This window comes from Perca fluviatilis, chromosome 14 (genome assembly GCF_010015445.1).
Source record: "Perca fluviatilis chromosome 14, GENO_Pfluv_1.0, whole genome shotgun sequence".
In the NCBI taxonomy this organism is placed as follows: Eukaryota; Metazoa; Chordata; class Actinopteri; order Perciformes; family Percidae; genus Perca; species Perca fluviatilis.
The window spans coordinates 34,299,509-34,322,938 of record NC_053125.1 but is presented as its reverse complement, the minus strand read 5'-3'; the positions used below and the strand labels follow the sequence as shown (position 1 = coordinate 34,322,938).

Genomic DNA, 23,430 nt, shown 5'->3' with positions numbered 1-23,430 from the left:
GTATAAGCTCGTTCAGTTAAAAATAAGAAATAAGTGGACATAACTAAATGGGTCTGTAATATTTTACAGTGTACTTGCTAGCCTTTTCCAATGTACATGTTCTCCGAATGCTAAGGAGTCTGGCCTAGCCTCTGAATGATCCTTCCTTGGAAGGACTAGTCTTACCAAGGAAGGATCCTTGACATTGAGAAACGGCTATGGCTCCATTCACAACTATTAAACAAGGCTGTTCATTTTTGGCGAAAATCATATATAGCAATACACTACATTTTTAACTGAAAAGTATTTTACAAGTATGGTCTAACGGGGGGGGGAAACGTTGTTTTTTCAAATTTTTAATAGCCACTGGGCTGTATAACCGGATATAGTGCACTAAGGTGCTAGTTCCATAGATGGCAGCAATGCAACTTTTTGGATGCCGGCTGCCGTAAAATCCCAAAGAAGAAGAAGAGGAAACCGGAAGTCTCGTTGTTTGACTGGGATGTGTGGCTGGCGGCGGGATAGCTGTGCTGTTTGTTATTAGTGAGTTTGAAGAAGACAGAGCTCCAGGTAAACCCGCACACACTCAGCTAAACACTTTAAGAACTGCTCTTTTACACGGCACTCAGAGACAAGAGAAGACAGAGCTGCGCATGCGTTAGCTTCCCATTCGGCTGCTTAATGCTAACGGAGCTGAGCAGAAGCTAGCTAGCTCTTTCATATGGCTCTTTGTAGTTTAGCTTATTTAAAGCTAATGGACTTGCTCTTACTACTTGTTGTCTGGAGTTTACACCTCCAGGGTTGAAATCACTTAACTGGAAGTATCTTTGGATAAAAGCGTCAGCTAAATGACATGTAATGTAATGTAATGTAATGTAATGTAATGTAGCAGGCTAGCTAGTAGTTCATATTCATGTGTTGTTGCATCAACGACGCTGAAGTTAGCTTCCCATTCGGCAGCTATGAATTGGATAAATCTCCTGCTGAGAAACGAGTTTCAGACATTCCCATTTGTTGGGGGAACTAACCTGCACACGCATTACATATGGATCTGAACGTTCTCATCCCTTAAACCAGATATTTAAGTCTGTAAACTGTGTGAAAGGTTGAAAGTTATAAGATATAGTGTGTAGCCTTTGTTTGATATCAAGTGTCGGCAGAATCATTTTTTATTGAGTTTCCTTTTAGTGAAATGCTCTGAGTGAATTTAAGCTGGGCTTTTATTGTGAAGGGTAGACACCAAAAAGCCAGCGTTTGTTTTTACCTTTAGATTTATTCCCAGTTTAAATATGCAGTAGGTAAGTCTTATAAAACCAACTTTCTGTCATATCTGCTGAAACTGACCCTGTGTTCCAGTAGAACTACATGAATTATGTAAAATAAAAACAGCTCCTCTGGCACCACCAACAGCCTGTAGTGCCATTGGCAAAATTCCACCGCTCCCGGTTGATTTTCTCCAATCAGGGCCACAGGGGGGCGGGGTCTATCTGCGTGTCAATCACTGCTTAGGCACACGTATATAATAGCGTTCTCCCCTCCCCGCGCACAAGCTGCAGAAAGGTTTTCCAAAACTGCGTGAATATTGGAGTGGCTTTTCAGAGGTGGCGTGGCTGCAGGATTTTAAAGATCTGAAGAACGATGCAGACGTAGCCACATTTCCTCTCGACAGGTAACATAATTACCATGAATGATTTATCTTTCACTTGGTTATTAGTAGTCAGAAGTCCACAAAGCTACGTTGGTGAGGATAATAGTAACGTATGCACAGTGGTCGGTCTGATATGATGCTGAACTGGCTAACGGTAGCCTGCTAGTTAGCATCGTTTTACTGTTGGTGAGTAAAGTTAACGTTATGTTTAGTTATTGAAAATGTTGTCTGACATGCCTAGGCAGTTCTGTCAAACTCCCTTGTGTGGGAGGGGCTTAGGAGACGGTTTGGGCTGCAGCAGAAAGGGGGGAGGGACTGAGAAGTTGTTCAAATTTGTTGGCAAAGTCCTGGATCTTCACAATCTTACCTACAGCAGCTGTAATATAATGCTGTTTTCTCCAAACTCCTCTGAGTTCATGTTGTAGCTAGGAAGGAGATGGACCAGTTTTCCAGCCGCTGCTTTGAGTTGTCAGCCTGTTGTTTTAGTTGTGTGTGGATGGGAGGAAAACGAGAGGAGACAGCAGCTCCTGAATATCTCTGGGGGCTTTGATTTGTCCTGAACAGAATCCAGAGGGAGTCCAGCAGCCCCAGTGGAGATCTGCTGGATCTCAGGACCAGAGAGGAATGGAGGAGGACAACCAGAACCTGGGCTTTTCACCAAACCTAGATAGTGGATTAGACCAGGATTTCCCAGGTATCCTGGATGTGTTAATCCTTGACTTGGTTTTACTAAAGCAAAGGCAGATAACTTACTATGGAGATTTATTCTGTGCAGCTATCTAGATTACCAGACTTTGCTAACTAAGACAAAATAACAGAGATTTAATGTGTTGAATTCTTTTTTTTTTTAAATTTATTACTAGTAACTATATTTGGCATTATAAACTAAGACAGCAGATGATGAAATGCCTTCACATAGTACGTTGATATGTAAACTGTCGTTCAGAAAACAGAAGTGTTCAGGCTGCGGAGGTAATCAGACTGACTCTCTCTGTCTGTGTCTCTCTCTCTCAAAGCGGTTTACAGAAGGTAAGGCAGCTTTATTTATATAGCACATTTCAGCAACCGGGCAATTTAAAGTGCTTTACATAAATCATTAAAGAGCTGTTAGAAAACGATTAAAAAAACAAATTAAAACATTAAAAGACAAGAATAAAATTGACAGTGCAGTATAAGAATTTAAAGAACTGAGAGATGAAATACGCGAATAAAAGTTACAGTGCAGTATAAGAAATTAAACATTAAAGAGCAGTTATCGAGTCTCATACAGTGTCATCAATGCAACAGTATAACAAATGTTATAAAATGTTATTTAAAGAAAGGCAACATCAAAAGGATAGGTCTTTAGAGTTGCAGTGGATGGACCTGCAGTTATCCGGGAGTTTGTTCCAGATGTGTGGAGCATAAAAACTGAACGCTACTTCCCCCTGTTTAGTTCTGACTCTGGGGACAGGAAGTAGACCTGTCCCAGACCACCTGAGAGGTCTGGGTGGGTCATAATGTAGTAGCAGATCAGAAATGTATTTTGGCCCTAAACCGTTTAGTGATTTATAAACCAGCAAAAGTATTTTGAAATCAACTCTTTGAGGCACTGGAAGCCAGTGTAGAGACTTCAGTACTGGAGTGATGTGATCCACTTTCCTGGTTTTAGTGAGGACTCGAGCAGCAGCGTTCTGAATCAGCTGCAGCTGTCTGATTGATTTTTTTAGGGAGACCTGTAAAGACACCGTTACAGTAGTCAAGTGTACTGACGATAAAAGCATGGACAAGTTTTTCTAAATCCTGCTGAGACATAAGTCCTTTAACCATTGATATATGTTAAGGTGGTAATAGGCTGACTTTGTAAATGTCTTAATGTGGCTGTTGAAATTCAGGTCGGAGTCCATGACTACACCTTCCTACAGATTTCTGGCTTTGTCTGTTTTTAAAATTGTCGTTTGAAGCTGAGTGCTGACTTTTAATTGTTCTTTTGCTCCAAAAACAACCACCTCAGTTTTTTCGTCATTTAATGTAAGAAAATTCTGGCACATCCAGTTGTTAATTTTTTCAATGCACTTAGTCAGTTGTTGTATTTGACTATAGTCCCCTGGCGATAAGGTTATATAAATTTGTTTCAGAAAGAAGAAAGTCATAGCCTACATGTCATATATTAGATATATGTGTCACATATATACTTTACTGATTGCAATAAAACTATATTACAAAACAATTACATTACACAGCAGTAACAGTTTTTGTATAATATAGGGATGTAAACAGTTAATCGACTATCGATTAATTGTCGATAAGAATTTACTCGATTAAATTAATTGTCGGCTAATTCTAGGTCAGGAGCCTATTCAAAACACATGGAGACAGGAATGTTTTTTGTTTCAGGAGAGGTAGCCTATATCATCATTTGACTGTTCTAAGGGACACCCTCTAATTGTACTATCACCTTCCTCAGGGATGATTTCAGTTGTTTTCAGTTCTATATTTTCAGTTTTCAGGGCTAGTAATCTTACTGTTACCTTTCTCAGACCACGGGGGATTATAAGTGTTGCTGCTAATGTTTCCAGATAGTTTACCAGATTATTATATGTAGGCTTAATATAGTTTAGGCTAAGCCTACCCATATTTTTTAGATTTCTATTTAAAATTTATTTTTTGTTTTTGTTGTTTCACATTAAACAGGTGAACATTTGCACAATTATTTTTTATGTATTTAAATTTTCTGTGCATAATTTATTTTGTTAAACTACATAAATGCCATTATCTGTACCATATCCCAACTGGTAGAATAAAACATCAACTGAGCAACATAACATGCATTTTTATTCAGTATATAAGAAATATTTGTCTTTTTATGTTAAAGACACTATTGATGCAGTGAGAAATTTACATTCTCAGGAAAAAAGCCGCTTATCAGTTAATTGATCGATAAAGTCAATCAACTAATGATTAATGAATTAATCGATAATTTGTATCCCTAGTATAATATAATTACTGTATAATACTAAACAAATCTGTAATTTTTGGGATCCTGAAGTGGTTGTGAGTCCCTCAGGCTGTGGCAGGCAGATACTAGTGATGGCTAACTGAAGCTTTCTGAACCAGTGAAGCTAAAAAAAGGTTCAATACTCGAAGCTTCAGTACTCTAAGGACCCCCCCCCCCCCCCAAACAAACAAGAAAAAACAGCCTCAGAAATCATCACTCAAACTGAGTTAAAAGCCAAAGAAAATAAATGAGTTTTAAGACGAGATTTAAAAACGGGAAGAGACTCGGTCAATCTGATGTGCAAAGGCAGTTCATTCCAGAGTCTCGGAGCTGCCACCGCAAACGCACGATCACCCCTGGATTTACGTTTGGTCTTAGGGATGACCAGTAGTGCCTACTATCTAGGGGTGAACGGAAGAATAGCATTGTGTCACAAACTGTTTCACAGATGCTCCTGGGACGCGTTATGTCCCAGTGTACGATACGTATCGTTTGTTAATTGTATAAATAAAAATATTAGATCACGACAAAAATAAGATATTAGGCATGAATGTTTTTGAGTCGAAGGTGAATACATTTTGTGTATGAATTCATGGATAAATAATGACATAAATAACTAAGTAACATGAATTTCAAAACTCAAAATACAAAATCATTAAAATCATAAACTCAGGTGATGACGGGAGCTGGCTGCAGGACGACTCAATTAAAAACCACCATGAACAGTTTTTAATGTTCAATCAGACTATAACTACTCCAGAGTCTGCTCTTGAGACTTTGCTCTAATTTTCGGGATAATTAGGGCGGGATTCGGGACACCTGCTTGGAATCCGGGACGGTTCCAAATTTTTCGGGACATCTGGTCACCCTATTTGGGACAGTAATGGTGCTTCTGGACAATAACTGTGCTCGTGGACAGGTCATGGGGATATTATTGTGCTTGTTGACAAATGTTTGTGGGAATAGACATCAAATGTCATTTTTATTCCGAAACAGCATTTTTTCCACTGTTCCAGGGCTGAGCCTATTTCTTTTCTTACCTGCAGTAAACTCTCTACTCGCTATAAGCTTTCTATGAACTCTCTATGCTACTCGCTATAATAATCGCTATAATAATTGCTATAATAATCTCTCTATATTCACTAACTCTCCTGACTCCGCTACTGCAACAACCCACAAATATGCGCCCTGTGTCGCACTATATGTAAAGCTGGTTGTGTGTGTGTGTGTGTGTGTGTGTGTGTGTGTGTGTGTGTGTGTGTGTGTGTGTGTGTGTGTGTGTGTGTGTGTGTGTGTGTGTGTGTGTGTGTGTGTGTGTGTGAAACGAAGCTTCAGACGTCACTGGTCACGTGATTTATCTCAAAATGAATCAAGCTCCGATACAAAGCTTCATTCCAAACTGGTTCATTTCTTCGATACATGCCTCGAAGCAGGGGGTTCACGGGTAACATCACTAGCAGATACATATGTAGCTGCCAGTGGAGCTTCTCTTCTGGTGTTAACTTTGGGAAGTTTTATTTTTTTATTTCCAATGTATAAATCTCTTAGTGAAGATAGTTTTTCACAATGGAGGAGGATGTTCATCTCTATCTGACCCAGTTGGTGGTCACTGAGCCTGTATTTAGTCTGGATCCGTCAGTGTGCAGATACTATGTCAAATAACAATTTAGTCTACTTTATTTTCTTTCTGCAATATTCTAAATATTGGTCTTTTGAATGATTCATAATTAGTTTTGTTCTGTTGTGTTGTTATGAACCAGTGCTGATGGGAGCCTGGTTAGTCAGTTTCACCTGACCGGACTGTTTTGTGGGGAAAGTAAGCTTGAGGCAGCAGCAAGTATGGCCATCCCCATCTTGATGAAGGTGACTCTGCCATGCTGTCTGTTATGGAGAAGTTGTGGCTTCAGAGCACAGTTGTGATCTCGAAAGCTGAGGCCGTCTCAACTGCCAGTGTAAAACATAGGCGCAAGAGTCTGAGCACAGCTAAAATACATATGGTGCTGGAATGGACAATTAGACTTTAGAACATCTACTTTTGTTCTTGTTCTGTGTCCATACAACTGTCTAGCGTGTGTTTTGTAGGCAACTTTGTGCATGATACGCCAATGTTAATTCATTGAGTTACTGCAGTTGTAGGCCTTATATTCTTGCCATGTTATTAAATAATCAATTTCCATGATCTTGAAATATTCTATATTATTACTAAGGGGCTGAGCAGTTATTCTGTTGTTTAGCATTTTCATCAATTTTTCCAATAGAGATGTACTTAGTAATATTCTGAAGATATTTACAGAGGGATTTGTTAATACATCATTCCTGGCCTAATTTATGTCACATTTGAATCAAAAAATAATGCAGAAAATATTTTTTTTAAGGCTATGGACAATATATTTGGATTTCCTAGGTAATGAAAGCAGATATCCTGAAATCCCTCTGTAATTTTGTTTTCATCTTGTCTGTAAACAAAATTAAAAATAATTTTGCACCTGGCTTTATCATATGTTCAGATCTATCTACCGAAAATATATGCAAAATTATACATATTTAATGAGATAATGCCTAATTTGCATAATTAAACATACACATTTCAAAACATTTAATTCATTTTTTATATACTTGTGTAAGAAATAAACTGAGGAAGTTTCATTGTTATATCTATTATTTTAAAATTGTACCCTATTCACCTGTAGTGTCTCGCCTTAAAAAATATTTTATTGTGCATTCAAATCTAAAACAGAATGTAATTAAACTTCTTAAAATACATTAAAATAAATAAAATGTAACAGTAGAAACAAAATAGTGTATTGGTCAAACATACAATAGTAACCAAACATGTAAAACATTAAGTACAAAGTCCTGCAAACAGGAATTCAAAATAAAACCTAGCAGCTGAACCTGAGGATAAACTAATAAAAAGTTGGTCACACATCCAAATAACCAAACATTGTAAACATGTGGTACAGTGTCACAACACTCATGACCTGGGAATGCTCACTTAATCAGCAATGGTAAATTATTTCTCATGAAGACAAGCATACCTACTCTCTCTGCTGTAAGTCTATTTCTCTTTTCATCCCAAATGTTGGACACTGCTGAACACTCTCTTTCTACACTAGTGCAGGGGGCACACAGGTATTTTGTGGCAGTGGCATCAAGACAAGGTAATCGGTCTTTGTTGACTTTAATAAAAAAAAGTATTTACCTACTGCAACCCTTTAGAGGTGGGGAACAGAAATGGATTACTCTATAAAATGATTAATTATGGCAAGTGGGATTAGAAGTTCTATGTTCGACTACGGAGCCCAGGAGTAACCAAACAATACACCACGAATGACTCAAACACAGTTATACTTTCTTTGAGAAACAAAATCGCTTCCCTTTTATTACATGGGTGGGAAGGATAGCCAAAAAACATATGAAAATTACACACTTTAAAATTGCAAAAATCTTACCCGGGTAAGTAGAAAAAATAAAAAATGTAAACAAAACTCACAGCTGTGATTTAAAGTTCGGAATTCCCCCCCTGTTCTCAGTCACTTCAATTCAGTTCAGTTCGGTCCACTGTGGAAGTGGAGAGAGTTTGTTCTACCGCACCGTTGGTGGTGGGTGTTTGTGTATGTAATGAAGTGTTGAATTCTGCAGGCGCCGTATCTCTAGTTCTCCTCTGGGCTGTGACCTACCTACAGTGAGTAAGGTCAGAACAATCATTTAGCTTTTTTCTTTTAGCTTTCAATCATGAACTAGAATACAATTCATTTTAAATCATCATATCATTAAACTGAACAATCATTGTAATACGATATCACAATATCGGTAACAAACTATTCTCAAAATATGCTTAGAGATGATTGAAAAACCTCTTCAATATGATATCAAAATACTGCTTCCACATAATAGTTAAAACACAAAATAACAGATACTAGTAAGCAGACACACTTTGTGTACCCTTGGCCATGTGAAGGCATGTTTAAACACATCTCAAATAAAATGTAACGCTTAAGGATAATTTAAATATTAATGTGCCGAAAATACACAGATAAAAGTGCTAAATCAACACATTCCACAGTTAAGTGTGTAACAATTATCTAAACAAACATATTACACAGCACTGGATTAAGTCTGCAGCTTTAACATACCAAGCTAATGGTTTTAGCGTTAGTGAATAGCGTCTGCCATTGTAGTTAGCATCTCAGCTAGCGCTCCAGGTGCGCTAGTATTAGCATGGTAAAAACGATCTCTCACCGATGCGTTTTCTTCGTGAGGGACACGTCAGTTCTCTCCGGCTGCACTCTCACAGGTCCAGGGCTCCACACTGGATTGTTTTTAAGAGTTTTTAATCCGAGTTTTAACAACTTTCATTGGAATGTCTTCATGAGGTAGGTATCGTTCGAAGCGGGGTTTGCTCTCTGCTCTTCCAACAGCTCAAGGGGAAGTGAACTCTGCTCCGTGCAGGTCAACAGTCCGAGCTTCTTCCTGATTGGCTGACAGTACGTCCCCAACCCACCTCCTTCAAAATAAACTTCCTATTTATTTTTCTCTCTCAGTTGAATTGCTTTTTAAATAAATGTTTTTAATCTTTAAAATTAAAAACATACTGAATGAATTGACTTTTTAATATAAACTTAGCTCTTAATATAGATTTTTAACCTTGGTTACACTACACCTTACTCTTGTTTAAAATCATTTACATAATATATATGGAGTGTGCAAAGGTGACGTTGTATTTAGGTGCTGGTGCACCTAAATAAAAAAGTTAGTCGCACCAGTGCAACCAAGGCAAAAAGTTAGTCTGGAGCCTTGGCTACATATATCTGTATAGAAGCTCATTGCCTTTATATCTTTACCGTAATTCTTCAAATATAAACCTGTAAGAAACAGAAGGATGAGTTGACAAGATTAGCCTACAAGAGCAGAGCACGGCTAGCTGGAGGTGGGAGGAAACAAGTTAGCCTGGAGCGAGAAACAAAGCTAGCTAGCTACCGTCAGTAAAGTTAATCAGATACTGGTACATGTGTTTTACTAAACTACTGTATGCTCTTACAGTAATCTACCAGCAATACTTTAGTACCTGTATTTTAAATAAATACCCGGTCCATTTACAGGGTTCAAACTGACACAATGCTGATGTTTGATTCATTCTGACCCAAATTGCTTTGACGCCCCACTCGCTGTTGTTGTATATGGTCATAGATATACGGTACGTCAGTATATATATCTATGGTATATGGTGATATTTTTGCAAATGTTTCTTAAAAAATGAATGATCTCTGTCCACTGGAACGCTATGGCTTTTCATTTTAAACAGTTTATTTAAAACAATTATACTTATCAAAGATGGAATTAGAAATAAAGGCCTTCCTTTAATTAAAGGCTGCTTCAAATAAAAGCCTGGTATCTTCTGCAGTTCAGGTAAATAAAGGCCCCAGCTTTTATTTGAGGAATTACTGTAATCTCTTTTGAGATGTGTTCGCACACTTCTTTGTACAGTTCTGGCAGTGCAGTCTCTGAAAAATACTTGCATGATGGAAGAGAGTACCTTGGCTCTAAGTATTTTCCAGTATGCGACGGAAGCCCTCATCTTCAACCGCTGACATTGGTTGAGCATTTAAAACAATGAATTCTAAAACTTTCTGTGTTGTTGCCAATGCTTTCAACAGGGCTTCAGACTAACCTTTTTTACTAAAAAAAATCTACGTCCACAGGGAGAAAATTTAGGGGCGCACAACTTAACTAGACCTGCAACGCAATTTTCACACCGAAGTGACGAGACGTAATACGTCTCCATAACAGCAGGCAGAAAACCGGCAGCTGATTGGATGAACGCGTCACGTGGGTCTGGTTTCTCAGGAAATTCAAAGACATGGTGGCTTGTTCAGAATACAATCTCATATTGTACTAAAATAGTTCACCGAAACGTGTTTTTGAAAACAGTGAAGAAAAGAGAGTAATAGGCCGTGCAGTTGCTGAATCTGTCTTCTTTTCAGATCAACAAAGGTCAGTTTAAAAGACTTTCGTCAGATTTTGAGAGACAGTCACACTCATTCCACTCTCCGTTTCAGTTTAGCACTCTACCAATCAGATGGGTCATTTAAGTCAGACTGCCGGCAGTGCCCTCCCCGCCAATTCAACATGTCAAATCGGCCAAAATTAAGGCGTCTGGACCGTAAGGTATTTAAACTTCCGTGGATCGGGGAGTATCTAAGCTAACTACTTATCGAACTCCCTGTGTGGGAAATATTGAGTAATAAGGGAGCCAGAGAGAGAGGAGCTCAGAACATTCACACAAGCACTATTTGTTTATACGAGGTAAGTAGTTCTATATTTAGCATGTGTAATTGTTCTTCATAGAAGCAGTCTCCGCTCTACAGCAGCGTGTGGCAAATTTCGGAGCGGACATTTAAAAAATGCAAATACACTACACACTGCCGAGGTCTATCAACACAGCTCCGTCAGCCGGAAGTGCACGTAAGCCTGGTTGAGACGTAAACAAAGTGAGGGAAAGAGGGGAAGGCTAACGGTAGGCTAACTGTACGTACACACCTCCGCCAACTTAAGCTTCTAAAGTTACCGGAAGTTATTCATTTTCAGTGGAAGCGGGCAAATCTGTCGGCGTCGCGTTTGGAGCGACCAGAGCAGTGCCGTTAGTTTTTCCTTTTATTAACATGTCACAATATATGTAACAGGCCCCGGGCATGAGGCCTGTGTTAAATGGTGAGCCGGTAACTGGTATTGCGTTTCCTTCTCTCGCTTCTGCCAGACTTTATTTTACATATAAACATGTACTTTATCATATGTTCTCAATTTCACATTCCTTCTCATATGAACATCATAAAGTGAGTAATCACTTACTTTATCAGTAAGTAATAACCATAATCACCACATAACATTTCCCAAATAAACATCATTTTCAGAATCAATGTGTTATGTTTGTCTTCATATCCAAATGAAAGTAAAATACACTTTTTCCCAAACTTCTGTGGTCTGCGAGGCTACTGTGCATGTAGCTTATAGCTCCAGTTAATGACGTTTTGGCTTATATTTTAGTAGTTATTTCAGTTTTAATGCACGAGATACTTCGCACTCTGAAGTCCTATGGATTGGTCACCTCATCAGCCCTTGAATTTTCTCCATTCAAACAGAACATTTTAATATAGTAAAACATGGTAAACTATAATTCACTCACACCTCCCATTAGTTCTTCTAACCCTTGTATCATAATCTCTGCATGTGTCCCCCTTGGGTCTACCAAAGGAGCCCTCAGTAGACGTCAAGCTGGCGACCGTAGCAGGAAAGAAGGGCAACAAGGCTGAGGAGGAGGAGCAGCCTGCAGCAACTCCTGCAGCAGCAGTAAAGGAGGAAGAGGAGGAGGAGGTACAGCAGCCTCTAGCACCTCCTGCAGTGGCAGTGAAGAAGGAAGAAGAGGAGTATGTGGTGGAGAAGGTTTTGGACCGCAGAGTGGTGAAGGGAAGAGTAGAGTTTCTGCTGAAATGGAAGGCGTTCTCAGAGTAAGTACGAGTCTATAATATTAATAACTGGTGTTCTTGGTCGTGTGTGTGTGTATATGTGTATACAAATTTACATTTCGGCATTCTATCATGCCCTCAAAGTTGAAGGTTTGGTATTTTGACATTAAGTTGCAGACCTGCAAATAAACTTACGAAATCGCATTAGAAAAAAGGAATAATACGAATTAACAATTAGAGTCAGAATGTATTGCCTAAAAACAAAGCCTGAGGAGATTTTCTTCTGTCTGCACTCTCCTTTCCAGTGAGGATAACACATGGGAGCCGGAAGACAACCTGGACTGCCCCGACCTTATCGCTGAGTACATGCAGAAACACAAGGAGAAGGAGGAGAAGAAGAAGGAGGGAAAGAGGAAAGTTGTCAGTGAGGCCTCGGGAGACTCAGAGGCGCGAGGGAGCAAGAGGAAGAAGGTGGAGGTGAGTGAAGGAAAGCGGTTACTCCAGACTGAAGAGTCCCAGAAATCTAATCTCAATATTAATGATTGCACAAAGAGGGTTTCACAAATGTCTTTTAGGATTTATACATAAATTACTCTCCACATAGCAATATGCACATGCATATACATACATGCAAAATAGTAGGGGTTTAATTTGGATCACGGTTTTGATTCACAGATCGGATACATTTTTCGGATCAGCCCAAAAAAGGTGAAATTTAAATGATTTATTAAAAATCTATTAATAACATAAGCTGCTGCCACTTGCCAGGACCCTCTTGTAAAATACATTTGTAATCTCAAGGAGTTTTTTTCCTGGTTGAATAAAGGTTTGAATGAAACTTATTTCACCAGTAAATTGCTGTTGAACAATAAAAACAGCTGACAAAAGGGTATTTTACAATAACTTTGACGTTATAGGCGTTTATTTCACCGATCGTAGTTTTAATAACTCAACAAATTATAATTACACACATTAAAACATTAACTGGAACCAGTGGTAAAATATTGCTGGCATAACAAGCTCGCTGACCGTGCTCTCACTCACACACACACCGGCCATTAGCAGGAAGAAGGGAGCTGCAGGCCCTGGAGCTCTGTCAGGGCAGCGTCGTTTGGTCCACTAACCCCACAGAACGATGACTTTGCGCGGGTATGGAGTGCTGTGAGCTGCCAGCCGTGACGGAGCTCCATCTACCTCACAGCAGGCCGGGGTCTGTGAAGGAAGGCAGGCAGGCTGGGCGGCGAGGCAGCACGGGCCGCTGAACTCCTTGAGATCTGCCCGGCTTAATCAGCAGACTAAGCTAACCTCAGATCAGTTGTGTAGCCTATGCAAATGTTGCGGCATGACAAAGAGAGAGACTAGAGCCAAATGAGGAGGAGCCGCCGAGTTGACGTTAACTAGGCGGCTTGTTGCCCGTTTTCAGAGGCAGTTTCAAATAGTGAGATTTGCAGAGGAAAGAGGTGTCATTGGGATTTTGAGCTTCTATGTATGTCCTAGTTACCCACTAAATTACTAATTTTTCAACTATGACAAGGTAAAATCGGATACCTAGGGCTTGGTTGACACCTATCGCCATTTCTAGCCACTGGGGGACCATAGGCAGGCTGGGGGAACTCATATTAATGTTATAAAACCTCAAAGTGTAATTTTCATGCCATGGGACCTTTTTAAAGATTTTTATGGCAAAATTCCACTAATTTGTATTGAAAGCCATGAATTACAGACAAAATATGCTTTAGGTTCAATGTAAGATCCATGAATCGCACTGTGCAACATCCAAAACTCATTATTGCTTCAGCCACATTGATCATAACATCCAAAACAAAACCTCAACATGGCCTTCAACTGAAGACCATTACATCACAAACTCCAAACTGGCACAACACAACCATTACACAGCCTAGTTCCCCAAGTTAGCTTACAGTCTACATATCCATGCCTGCTAGGGCTGGGCGATAGGGAGAAAATCAGATATCACAATATTCTTGACCAAATACCTCTATCGATATTGCGGCAATATTCTAGGCTTGACAATTGGTGCTTTAACAAAATAGCTTCACACTTAGATTTTAGATAATTCAATTTTATTTATAGTATCAAATCATAACAAGAGTTATCTCGAGACACTTTACAGATAGAGTAGGTCTAGACCACACTCTATAAATTCCAAAACCCCAACAATTACAGTAATTCCCTCAAGAGCAAACATTAGCAGTGGCTATTGCGACTAGGGTTGGGTATCGTTTTTTTTTTTCCGATACCGGTGCTAAATCTGTACTTTTAAAACGGTGCCGGTGCCTGAACCGATACTTTTTAAGAAAGTAAAAAAAAAAAAGAAGGGTACTAAACAACAGTCGGCGACATTTACGAAAAACATGTTTATTACTACGGCCATATGGCCAAAATAAATGATTTATTAGTAATGTAATAACTATAACTTATAATAAACAATGACTTATTTCACCAGTAAATTGCTGTTGAATGACAACAACAACCACCAGGTGGGAAAAGTGTATTTTACAACAACTTTGAATGCACCGCGAAGCTGTAGGTTACCAGTTTCAGTGAACGCACCGTCTGTGTTTTTCCAACGTCGGCAGCTGCTGCGCTGCAGAGCACACTGTTGTGTCCCAGTGTTGAAATCCAGTCACACTTTACACTGTTTAACGTTAGCTGTCAGCACTTTAACCGTGATTAATCCAGCTGCTAGCTAAAGGTAGGCTAACATTACTTGCTGTCCAGTGTAGTGTAAAGTCAGGCACCGAAATGTTCGTTCTTATTCGGTCTCGTTACTACCGTTTACGTCGGAACCGGTGCCCTATTGGCACCAAGTTTCGGTACCCAACCCTAATTGCGACAGTGGCGAGGAAAAACTCCCATTTTGGGAAGAAACCACGGCAGACCCAGACTCTTGGTAGCCGGTGTCTGATGGGGCCGGTTGGGGTGTGATGAACAGTGGTGATAATAGTAACATTGAACATAATGGAACAGTGACTTTGAAGGTCACCATGGCAGTTCATGTCATAGCAGGGCACATTGTGTCATACTGATAATCATCAGTAATGTGGACATAATGTTTTAAGTGGGGGAAAGGCAAATAATAGAACAGCTAGAACAGTCTGGTAAGTAAAAAAAGTAAATCCCTTTACTGTAATGCAGCCTTTAAAACCAGTAAAAGACAACACTTATGTCATATCACGATATTACGATATATCCAAAATCTAAGACAAAATCTAGTCCCCGATCACGATATCGATATGATATTGATTTATTAGCCCCAATAGCCGCACCATATGTTGGGCCCTCCTCCATCTCCTGCGGGTGTCTTTTCAATTTTTTGGCTGTGCTTACACTTTTACAGGTCTGCTTTGCTCTGGCGGAATGGACACAATTGGCTTTTGAGATCCTGACCATGTCATCATCCTTCATTGCATTGGCAAGCTGTGCTCTGAAGCCACAATTTCTCCATCACAGCCAGCATGGCAGAGGCACCCTCATTAAATATAGAAATATCCATACTGGCTGCAGCCTCAACCCTGCTTTTCCCCACAAACACTGTTTTTGGACATCGGGCCCATATGACCGAGTTGAGGCATTTGTTGGCATTCTGAGTGCCTCCATGCTGCATGTGCTTGAACAGACGTCACTGGACATCCAGTGAAACACAGGGATGACCTTCATATGAATCATTCAAAAGACAGAATTCAAAAGAGAATATTTTAGAACATTTTGAGAAAGCAAACAAAGTACACTGCTCAAAAAAATAAAGGGAACACTTAAACAACACATCCTATATCTGAATGAATGAAATAATCTTATTAAATACTTTTTTCTTTACATAGTTGAATGTGCTGACAACAAAATCACACAAAAATTATCAATGGAAATCAAATTTATCAACCCATGGAGGTCTGGATTTGGAGTCACACTCAAAATTAAAGTGGAAAACCAAACTACAGGCTGATCCAACTTTGATTTAATGTCCTTAAAAAAGTCAAAATGAGGCTTAGTAGTGTGTGTGGCCTCCACGTGCCTGTATGACCTCCCTACAACGCCATGTTCATGCTCCTGAGGATGGTCTCCTGAGGGATCTCCTCCCAGACCTGGACTAAAGCATCCGCCAACTCCTGGACAGTCTGTGGTGCAACGTGGCGTTGGTGGATGGAGCGAGACATGATGTCCCAGATGTGCTCAATTGGATTCAGGTCTGGGGAACGGGCGGGCCAGTCCATAGCATCAATGCCTTCCTCTTGCAGGAACTGCTGACACACTCCAGCCACATGAGGTCTAGCATTGTCTTGCATTAGGAGGAACCCAGGGCCAACCGCACCAGCATATGGTCTCACAAGGGGTCTGAGGATCTCATCTCGGTACCTAATGGCAGTCAGGCTACCTCTGGCGAGCACATGGAGTGCGGCCCACCAAAGAAATGCCACCCCACACCATTACTGACCCACCGCCAAAACCGGTCATGCTGGAGGATGTTGCAGGCAGCAGAACGTTCTCCACGGCGTCTCCAGACTCTGTCATGTCTGTCACACGTGCTCAGTGTGAACCTGCTTTCATCTGTGAAGAGCACAGGGCGGCGGTGGCGAATTTGCCAATGTTGGTGTTCTCTGGCAAATGCCAAACGTCCTGCACGGTGTTGGGCTGTAAGCACAACCCCCACCTGTGGACGTCGGGCCCTCATACCACCCTCATGGAGTCTGTTTCTGACCGTTTGAGCAGACACATGCACATTTGTGGCCTGCTGGAGGTCATTTTGGAGGGCTCTGGTAGTGCTCCTCCTGCTCCTCCTTGCACAAAGACGGAGGTAGCGGTCCTGCTGCTGGGTTGTTGCCCTCCTACGGCCTCCTCCACGTCTCCTGATGTACTGGCCTGTCTCCTGGTAGCGCCTCCATGCTCTGGACACTACGCTGACAGACACAGCAAACCTTCTTGCCACAGCTCACATTGATGTGCCATCCTGGATGAGCTGCACTACCTGAGCCACTTGTGTGGGTTGTAGACTCCGTCTCATGCTACCACTAAAGTGAAAGCACCGCCAACATTCAAAAGTGACCAAAACATCATCCAGGAAGCATAGGAACTGAGAAGTGGTCTGTGGTCACCACCTGCAGAACCACTTCTTTATTGGCGGTGTCTTGCTAATTGCCTATAATTTCCACCTGTTGTCTATTCCATTTGCACAACAGCATGTGAAATTTATTGTCAATCAGTGTTGCTTCCTAAGTGGACAATTTGATTTCACAGAAGTGTGATTGACTTGGAGTTATATTGTGTTGTTTAAGTGTTCCCTTTATTTTTTTGAGCAGTTTATGTAGACTAAATTGTTTCGGATTATCTGCACGCTCAGAGATACGAAGGAGATTTACTCTTTGAAAAAATAGCCCAAAAAATAAAACTTCCCAAAGTTAACTCCAGACAAGAAGCCGGAAGTTGTCCTAGGAGAGGTGACGCCAGCTCCACTGACAGCTAAATATGTATCTGCCTACTAGGGCTGCAACTAACGATTATTTAGATAATCGATTAATCTGTTGATTATTTTTTCGATTAATCGATGAATCGGATTAAAAAAAACTAAAAAAACATTAATTTACATCAACTCAATACATACTTACACACACAAAAAGCTGTCTGTTTGTAGTCCAACTAGTTTGCTACTAATCTTTGGAAACTTAGCTGCTGCCAGAGACGAACCGGCTCCTCCCCCCAGCATGGCTACTTAATATGCACGTGAATGACGTCATCATGCCGGTGATGTCTGCATTCATAGCAGATATATCTGTGCTCCTACTGTGTATTAGGCTTCTGAAAATGTGTCTCCCAGAACAGTGCAGTTGAATAGCCCTGCTGTCAGCTTTGTACCGTCAAACTTACCCTCTGGTCAGTGAACAGCTCTTTTGCATTTCCAGTGCAAAGAGCCAGAGGCAAGAAGGGGAAGGGGGCGAAAAAGATTAACATTTGTGCCACCAAAAATGTACTTTTTCTTTTTTAAGGGTCGTGAATTTGGCAATACATTTTTTTGCTTTTTCTAAAAAAGGAAACTTGTCTTTTTAAATACATACAAAAGACAGCAATAATAAATATTTACTATTGCTTTTAAGTAATACTCAATGTTTCTTACTAAGCATTTCTTATCCGATTAATCGATGGAATAATTGGTAGAATACTCGATTACTAAAATGATCGATAGCTGGACCCCTAATTAGAATAGTATATATCTGACATACATATTTAATATGACATGTAGGCTATGAATTTCTGTAAACTGCTTTGAGAGCAAGAGAGCGATCGAGCGAGTGTATCTCCGCTGTCTGAAAACTCCTGTTTTCCGTACGACCGTTTACACATCGACGTACTATGTTGACATCAGCTGTCCTAGTTTGTAATCCCCTGTGTGTTCTTGCTAATGACAACTAATTTTGTCTTCTCTGAGATGAGTTTCGACACACACATATTTTGACGTTCTGAACTACCGCGGAAATTACTTTCACAATTGGTTTCAGATAAAAAGTAAATTACCATAGTTGGTTCAGAGAGAGAGAGAGAGAGCTTTCCAACCAAGTTTGAAAGAAGACAGGTTATTGAAGACAAATAGCCCACAATCTCAAAATTGACCAGTGAGAACCCAACTGATGTTTTTGCCTGCTGTGTCTTGCCTAAAAGAATGAAAAATACCCAGAATGTATGAATGTTTAGTGTTATTTTACAGTAACCATGGAATTTCTAACTGAAAGTAAAACTGAAGCAAGTGCGCACATGATTTAGTTTTGAACATTTTCCTCTTTCAGTCGAATGGGGAGACTTATAAGTTATGAAGAGTACATTTCTTTCCATAATAACATGTCTGCAACCGGCACACATTTCAGTTAAAATTGTGAGTCAGAGCAAGTCCAGGGTTTAAAGAAGGTTGTTCACTAACTCTTTCTCTGTTTGTCTGTTGCTATAGAAACGGGGAGGAGGAGAGGGACCCACATGTCAGCACTTTCAACACTGTGACAAATCTTTTACAACATCTGTATATTTAAACATTCATCAGAGATTTCACACTGGACAGAATCTACACAGCTGTGATCAATGTGGGGCAGCTTTCACACAACAGGGTACCCTAAACAGACATCAACGCATTCACAAGGGAGAGATGTACAGCTGTGATCAATGTGGGGCTGCTTTCACACAACAGGGTACCCTAAAAAGCCATCAACGCATTCACACTGGTGAGAAGCCTTACAGCTGTGATCAATGTGGGGCAGCTTTCACACGACAGGATACTCTAAGAAAACATCAACGCCTTCACACTGGAGAGAAACCTTACATCTGTGATCAATGTGGGGCAGCTTTTACACAACGGAGTAGCCTAAAAAGCCATCAATGCATTCACGCTGGACAGAAGCCGTACAGATGTGATCAATGTGGGGCAGCTTTCACACAACAGAGTCACCTAAAATTACATCAACCCGTTCACTCTGGAAATAAACCGTACAACTGTGATCAGTGTGGGGCTGCTTTCACACAACAGGGTACCCTAAACAGACATCAACGCATTCACAAGGGAGAGATGTACAGCTGTGATCAATGTGGGGCAGCTTTCACACAACAGAGTACCCTAAAAAGCCATCAACGCATTCACACTGGTGAGAAGCCTTACAGCTGTGATCAATGTGGGGCAGCTTTCACACGACAGGATACCCTAAGAAAACATCAACGCCTTCACACTGGAGAGAAACCTTACATCTGTGATCAATGTGGGGCAGCTTTTACACAACGGAGTAGCCTAAAAAGCCATCAATGCATTCACACTGGACAGAAGCCGTACAGATGTGATCAATGTGGGGCAGCTTTCGCACGACAGGATACCCTAACAAAACATCAACGCATTCACACTGGAGAGAAACCTTACAGCTGTGATTAGTGTGGGGCAGCTTTCACACAACCTGGTACCCTGAATAGACAACGCATTCACAGGGGAGAGATGTACAGCTGTGATCAATGTGGGGCAGCTTTTTAACAACAGAGTACCCTAAAAAGCCATCAACACATTCACACTGGAGAGAAACCTTACAGAACAATGTGGAAAAACTTTTTCTCAAACCAGTAATCTTAAAAGACACCACCAGCGTCTTCACACTGCCTCGTAGTCAACATGTTTCAGAGCCAAGCGGTTTCCTTCTGCCTCCTCCTCATGCCCTGATAGCTGTGTTGTTATATTCTGATCTTCTCTCCACATTGAGGGCTGACCAGCAGTAACTTTATCTTCTGAACAGCATGTATGTTATCCTGGCTACAACTACATATTACGCTCCCTCCCTTGGAAGGGATTAATTCCGGTCAAAATTAGCTTTTATTTCTGTAATAACATATTTTGAGTTCAGCGTTCAACTGCTAGGGCTATGTAACTAACGTTGCAACGAAGGAGTATTTGTTTTTCAAAAAACAAAATCCCATTACTGTGTACTAACGTAATGTCAAATTGCTGAAATATTTAGTCTATTGTCCCTTAAGATGAAGAAAAGAAGCAAATTGTCATAACTGGGAAGCTTAATCAGATTTTCATAACTTGTAAGCTTAATCAGAACATGTCTGCTGCTGCTTAAAATGATGAACAGTTAGGGTTTAAACTGCATCTGTGCCGCTGCCATTAGGGACGAACAACTGATCTTAAAGACTCTGCTTTTGGATGTTCATGTAAAGGAAATGCTAAAAAAAGTAACATGGAATAAAATTTCACAGAGGAAAAATGTGTTTTACAATATTATACGATTATGAAAGTGTTGCATTTAATATCACAAAAGGTAACATTAATCCTTTTTTAAGTTAACAGTAAGTTAAATTACTGTCCTGATACTGAAATAAAGGGATATTTCACCGTTGGAAAGATGAATATATCTTTAAATTGAGTCACTTATGTAGTAGAAATGTAAAAAACTTTTTAGATATTGGTGCCTTCTAGACCGAGAAAAGCCAGATAATGTTTTTGCCTCATGTGGATGAAAGACACCAAATCGCAGAATGCACTTGCTTCGCTGCTTTATGAGGCCACTCCCAAGCCACGCCTACCATTTACAGACAGAGAGGCATTCAACTTAACACTCAAGGGTGTTTTATTGTCATTTCAACCATATACACAAAACAAAGTTTCACCGTGGCTCAAGTGGTGTTACACATTTAAAATGTATAAAACGATATTATATAAAAATGACATAGGAAACCGGCTACATTTAGTGCACAAACATTATAGGCTCCGTAAAGTTCAGCTAATGCATACTAGCATTTGCGCTTGATGGGTGTAAACACGGAGTACAAACAGCCGTAAATTAGCATGGAATGTAGAAAGGTCGGCATTGAACAGATACAAGCAGCTCATTTCTGCACCAGTCCGTGTTAACGCAGCACACCTCCACTAGTCTTACCCGGCGACAGAGCAGCGGGCCTGGTAGCTGGATAGTCCGGTACACTGTTGTTCAGCCATGTTTCCACAACAACAAAAACACAGCAATCTCTGAACTCTCGTTGGGAGTTTTGTTGTAGTTGGATGTAGTCCAGTTTGTTGTCTAATGATCGGACACTTGCAAGCAGGATTGCTGGGACAGGTGGCCGGCTAGCGTTAGCTTTCCACCTAGCTAGGTAATACCCCTGCCCTCATTCTGCGTTTCACCGCTGAGGATGTCCCGTTACGGATAGCGTTATGGGACCTTTAAATAAACTGAGTAGTCCTGATAGAAACTGAACCATATGGGGAGTTTGCTGGGGGGCAAGCGAGCACTGCCAGGGGTGGGCAGAAACGGGTAATTGCATTGTTTAAAAAATGAGTGTAATAATTACGTCTGGCATGACTAGATATTTTAAAATCCACAATACAAATAAATGGTGGTAGGTAATACATCTGATTTCATATACTGCTTTAGTAAACAAATATTACCTGACGATGGGAGCAGCAGAACGCAAAAGAAGAAAATTACTATTGCTAGTCTAGACACCTTGCTGACACACTGCACGCGTCCCGCGAGCGTGCCGTTTCTGCTGTGTCTCAGCTGCTTGGATTTTTCTGTGTTGTACACACCAGAAGCATGTCTGATGCGGCGCTGCTGCTGCTAGCCTTGTCTAGACATGTATGTTTCCCATTGATAAATGAAATACCATGTTAAACATAAATATATTCTGATCTGATTACAGCAAAGACAACGTCGGCAGTATTGACGGCAAAATAGGCTACAGAATATTACATTCTGTATTGAGAGGTTCAAAATTAGAAAATTGATTTTTTTTTTTATTATTACATTCATATATGTGCATCTATATCAAAACCTAGAGGCTTTCAAACATCAACGTGTCATTTATTAATATGCATTTGTGTCTAAATGACATATAAACATATTTTCCTATTCTATTTTGTCTGGAAACGCTTCCAACACGCTCGAGTGAAAAATAGGCGCCGGTTCTATGTGTCTCACGCAGGCAGTGTGAAAGCTCTAACCTGTTAACATGGGAGCCGAAATATAAATGGACTCGCGCGACGTGTCCAGTGTGTAACCGGCTTAAAGGTTCCCTAAATGCCATGTATATACATTTGATGTCAGTTTAATTGCACGTTTTGTGTATATTTGGACTTTTCCACGTTTATTCCACTTTGTTTAAAGCTCCCATGACATGGTGCTCTTTGGATGCTTTTATATAGACCTTAGTGGTCCTCTAATACTGTATCTGAAGTATCTTTTATATAGACCTTAGTGGTCCTCTAATACTGTATCTGAAGTATCTTTTATATAGACCTTAGTGGTCCTCTAATACTGTATCTGAAGTATCTTTTATATAGACCTTAGTGGTCCTCTAATACTGTATCTGAAGTATCTTTTATATAGACCTTAGTGGTCCTCTAATACTGTATCTGAAGTATCTTTTATATAGACCTTAGTGGTCCTCTAATACTGTATCTGAAGTATCTTTTATATAGACCTTAGTGGTCCTCTAATACTGTATCTGAAGTCTCTTTTATATAGACCTTAGTGGTCCTCTAATACTGTATCTGAAGTCTCTTTTATATAGACCTTAGTGGTCCCCTAATACTGTATCTGAAGTCTCTTTTATATAGACCTTAGTGGTCCCCTAATACTGTATCTGAAGTATCTTTTATATAGACCTTAGTGGTCCCCTAATACTGTATCTGAAGTCTCTTTTATATAGACCTTAGTGGTCCCCTAATACTGTATCTGAAGTATCTTTTATATAGGCCTTAGTGGTCCTCTAATACTGTATCTGAAGTCTTTTCCCGAAATTCAGCCTTGGTGCAGAATTACAGCCACTAGAGCCAGTCCCACAATGATCTTTCCTTAGGATGTGCCATTTCTGTGTCTGTAGCTATT

General features: G+C 40.2%; 1 protein-coding gene across 1 annotated transcript; it reads left to right on the top strand.

Moving 5' to 3' along the window:
• Window positions 1-409: 409 nt before the first annotated feature.
• On the top strand, window positions 410-20,949 carry LOC120572798 (zinc finger protein 239-like). The gene is made up of 4 exons (XM_039822247.1): window positions 410-549; window positions 11,856-12,109; window positions 12,373-12,544; window positions 19,020-20,949. Exons 3-4 carry the CDS (start codon window positions 12,434-12,436, stop codon window positions 19,980-19,982), a joined length of 1,074 nt encoding a protein of 357 aa, XP_039678181.1. The 5' UTR covers window positions 410-549; window positions 11,856-12,109; window positions 12,373-12,433; the 3' UTR covers window positions 19,983-20,949.
• Window positions 20,950-23,430: the final 2,481 nt, after the last annotated feature.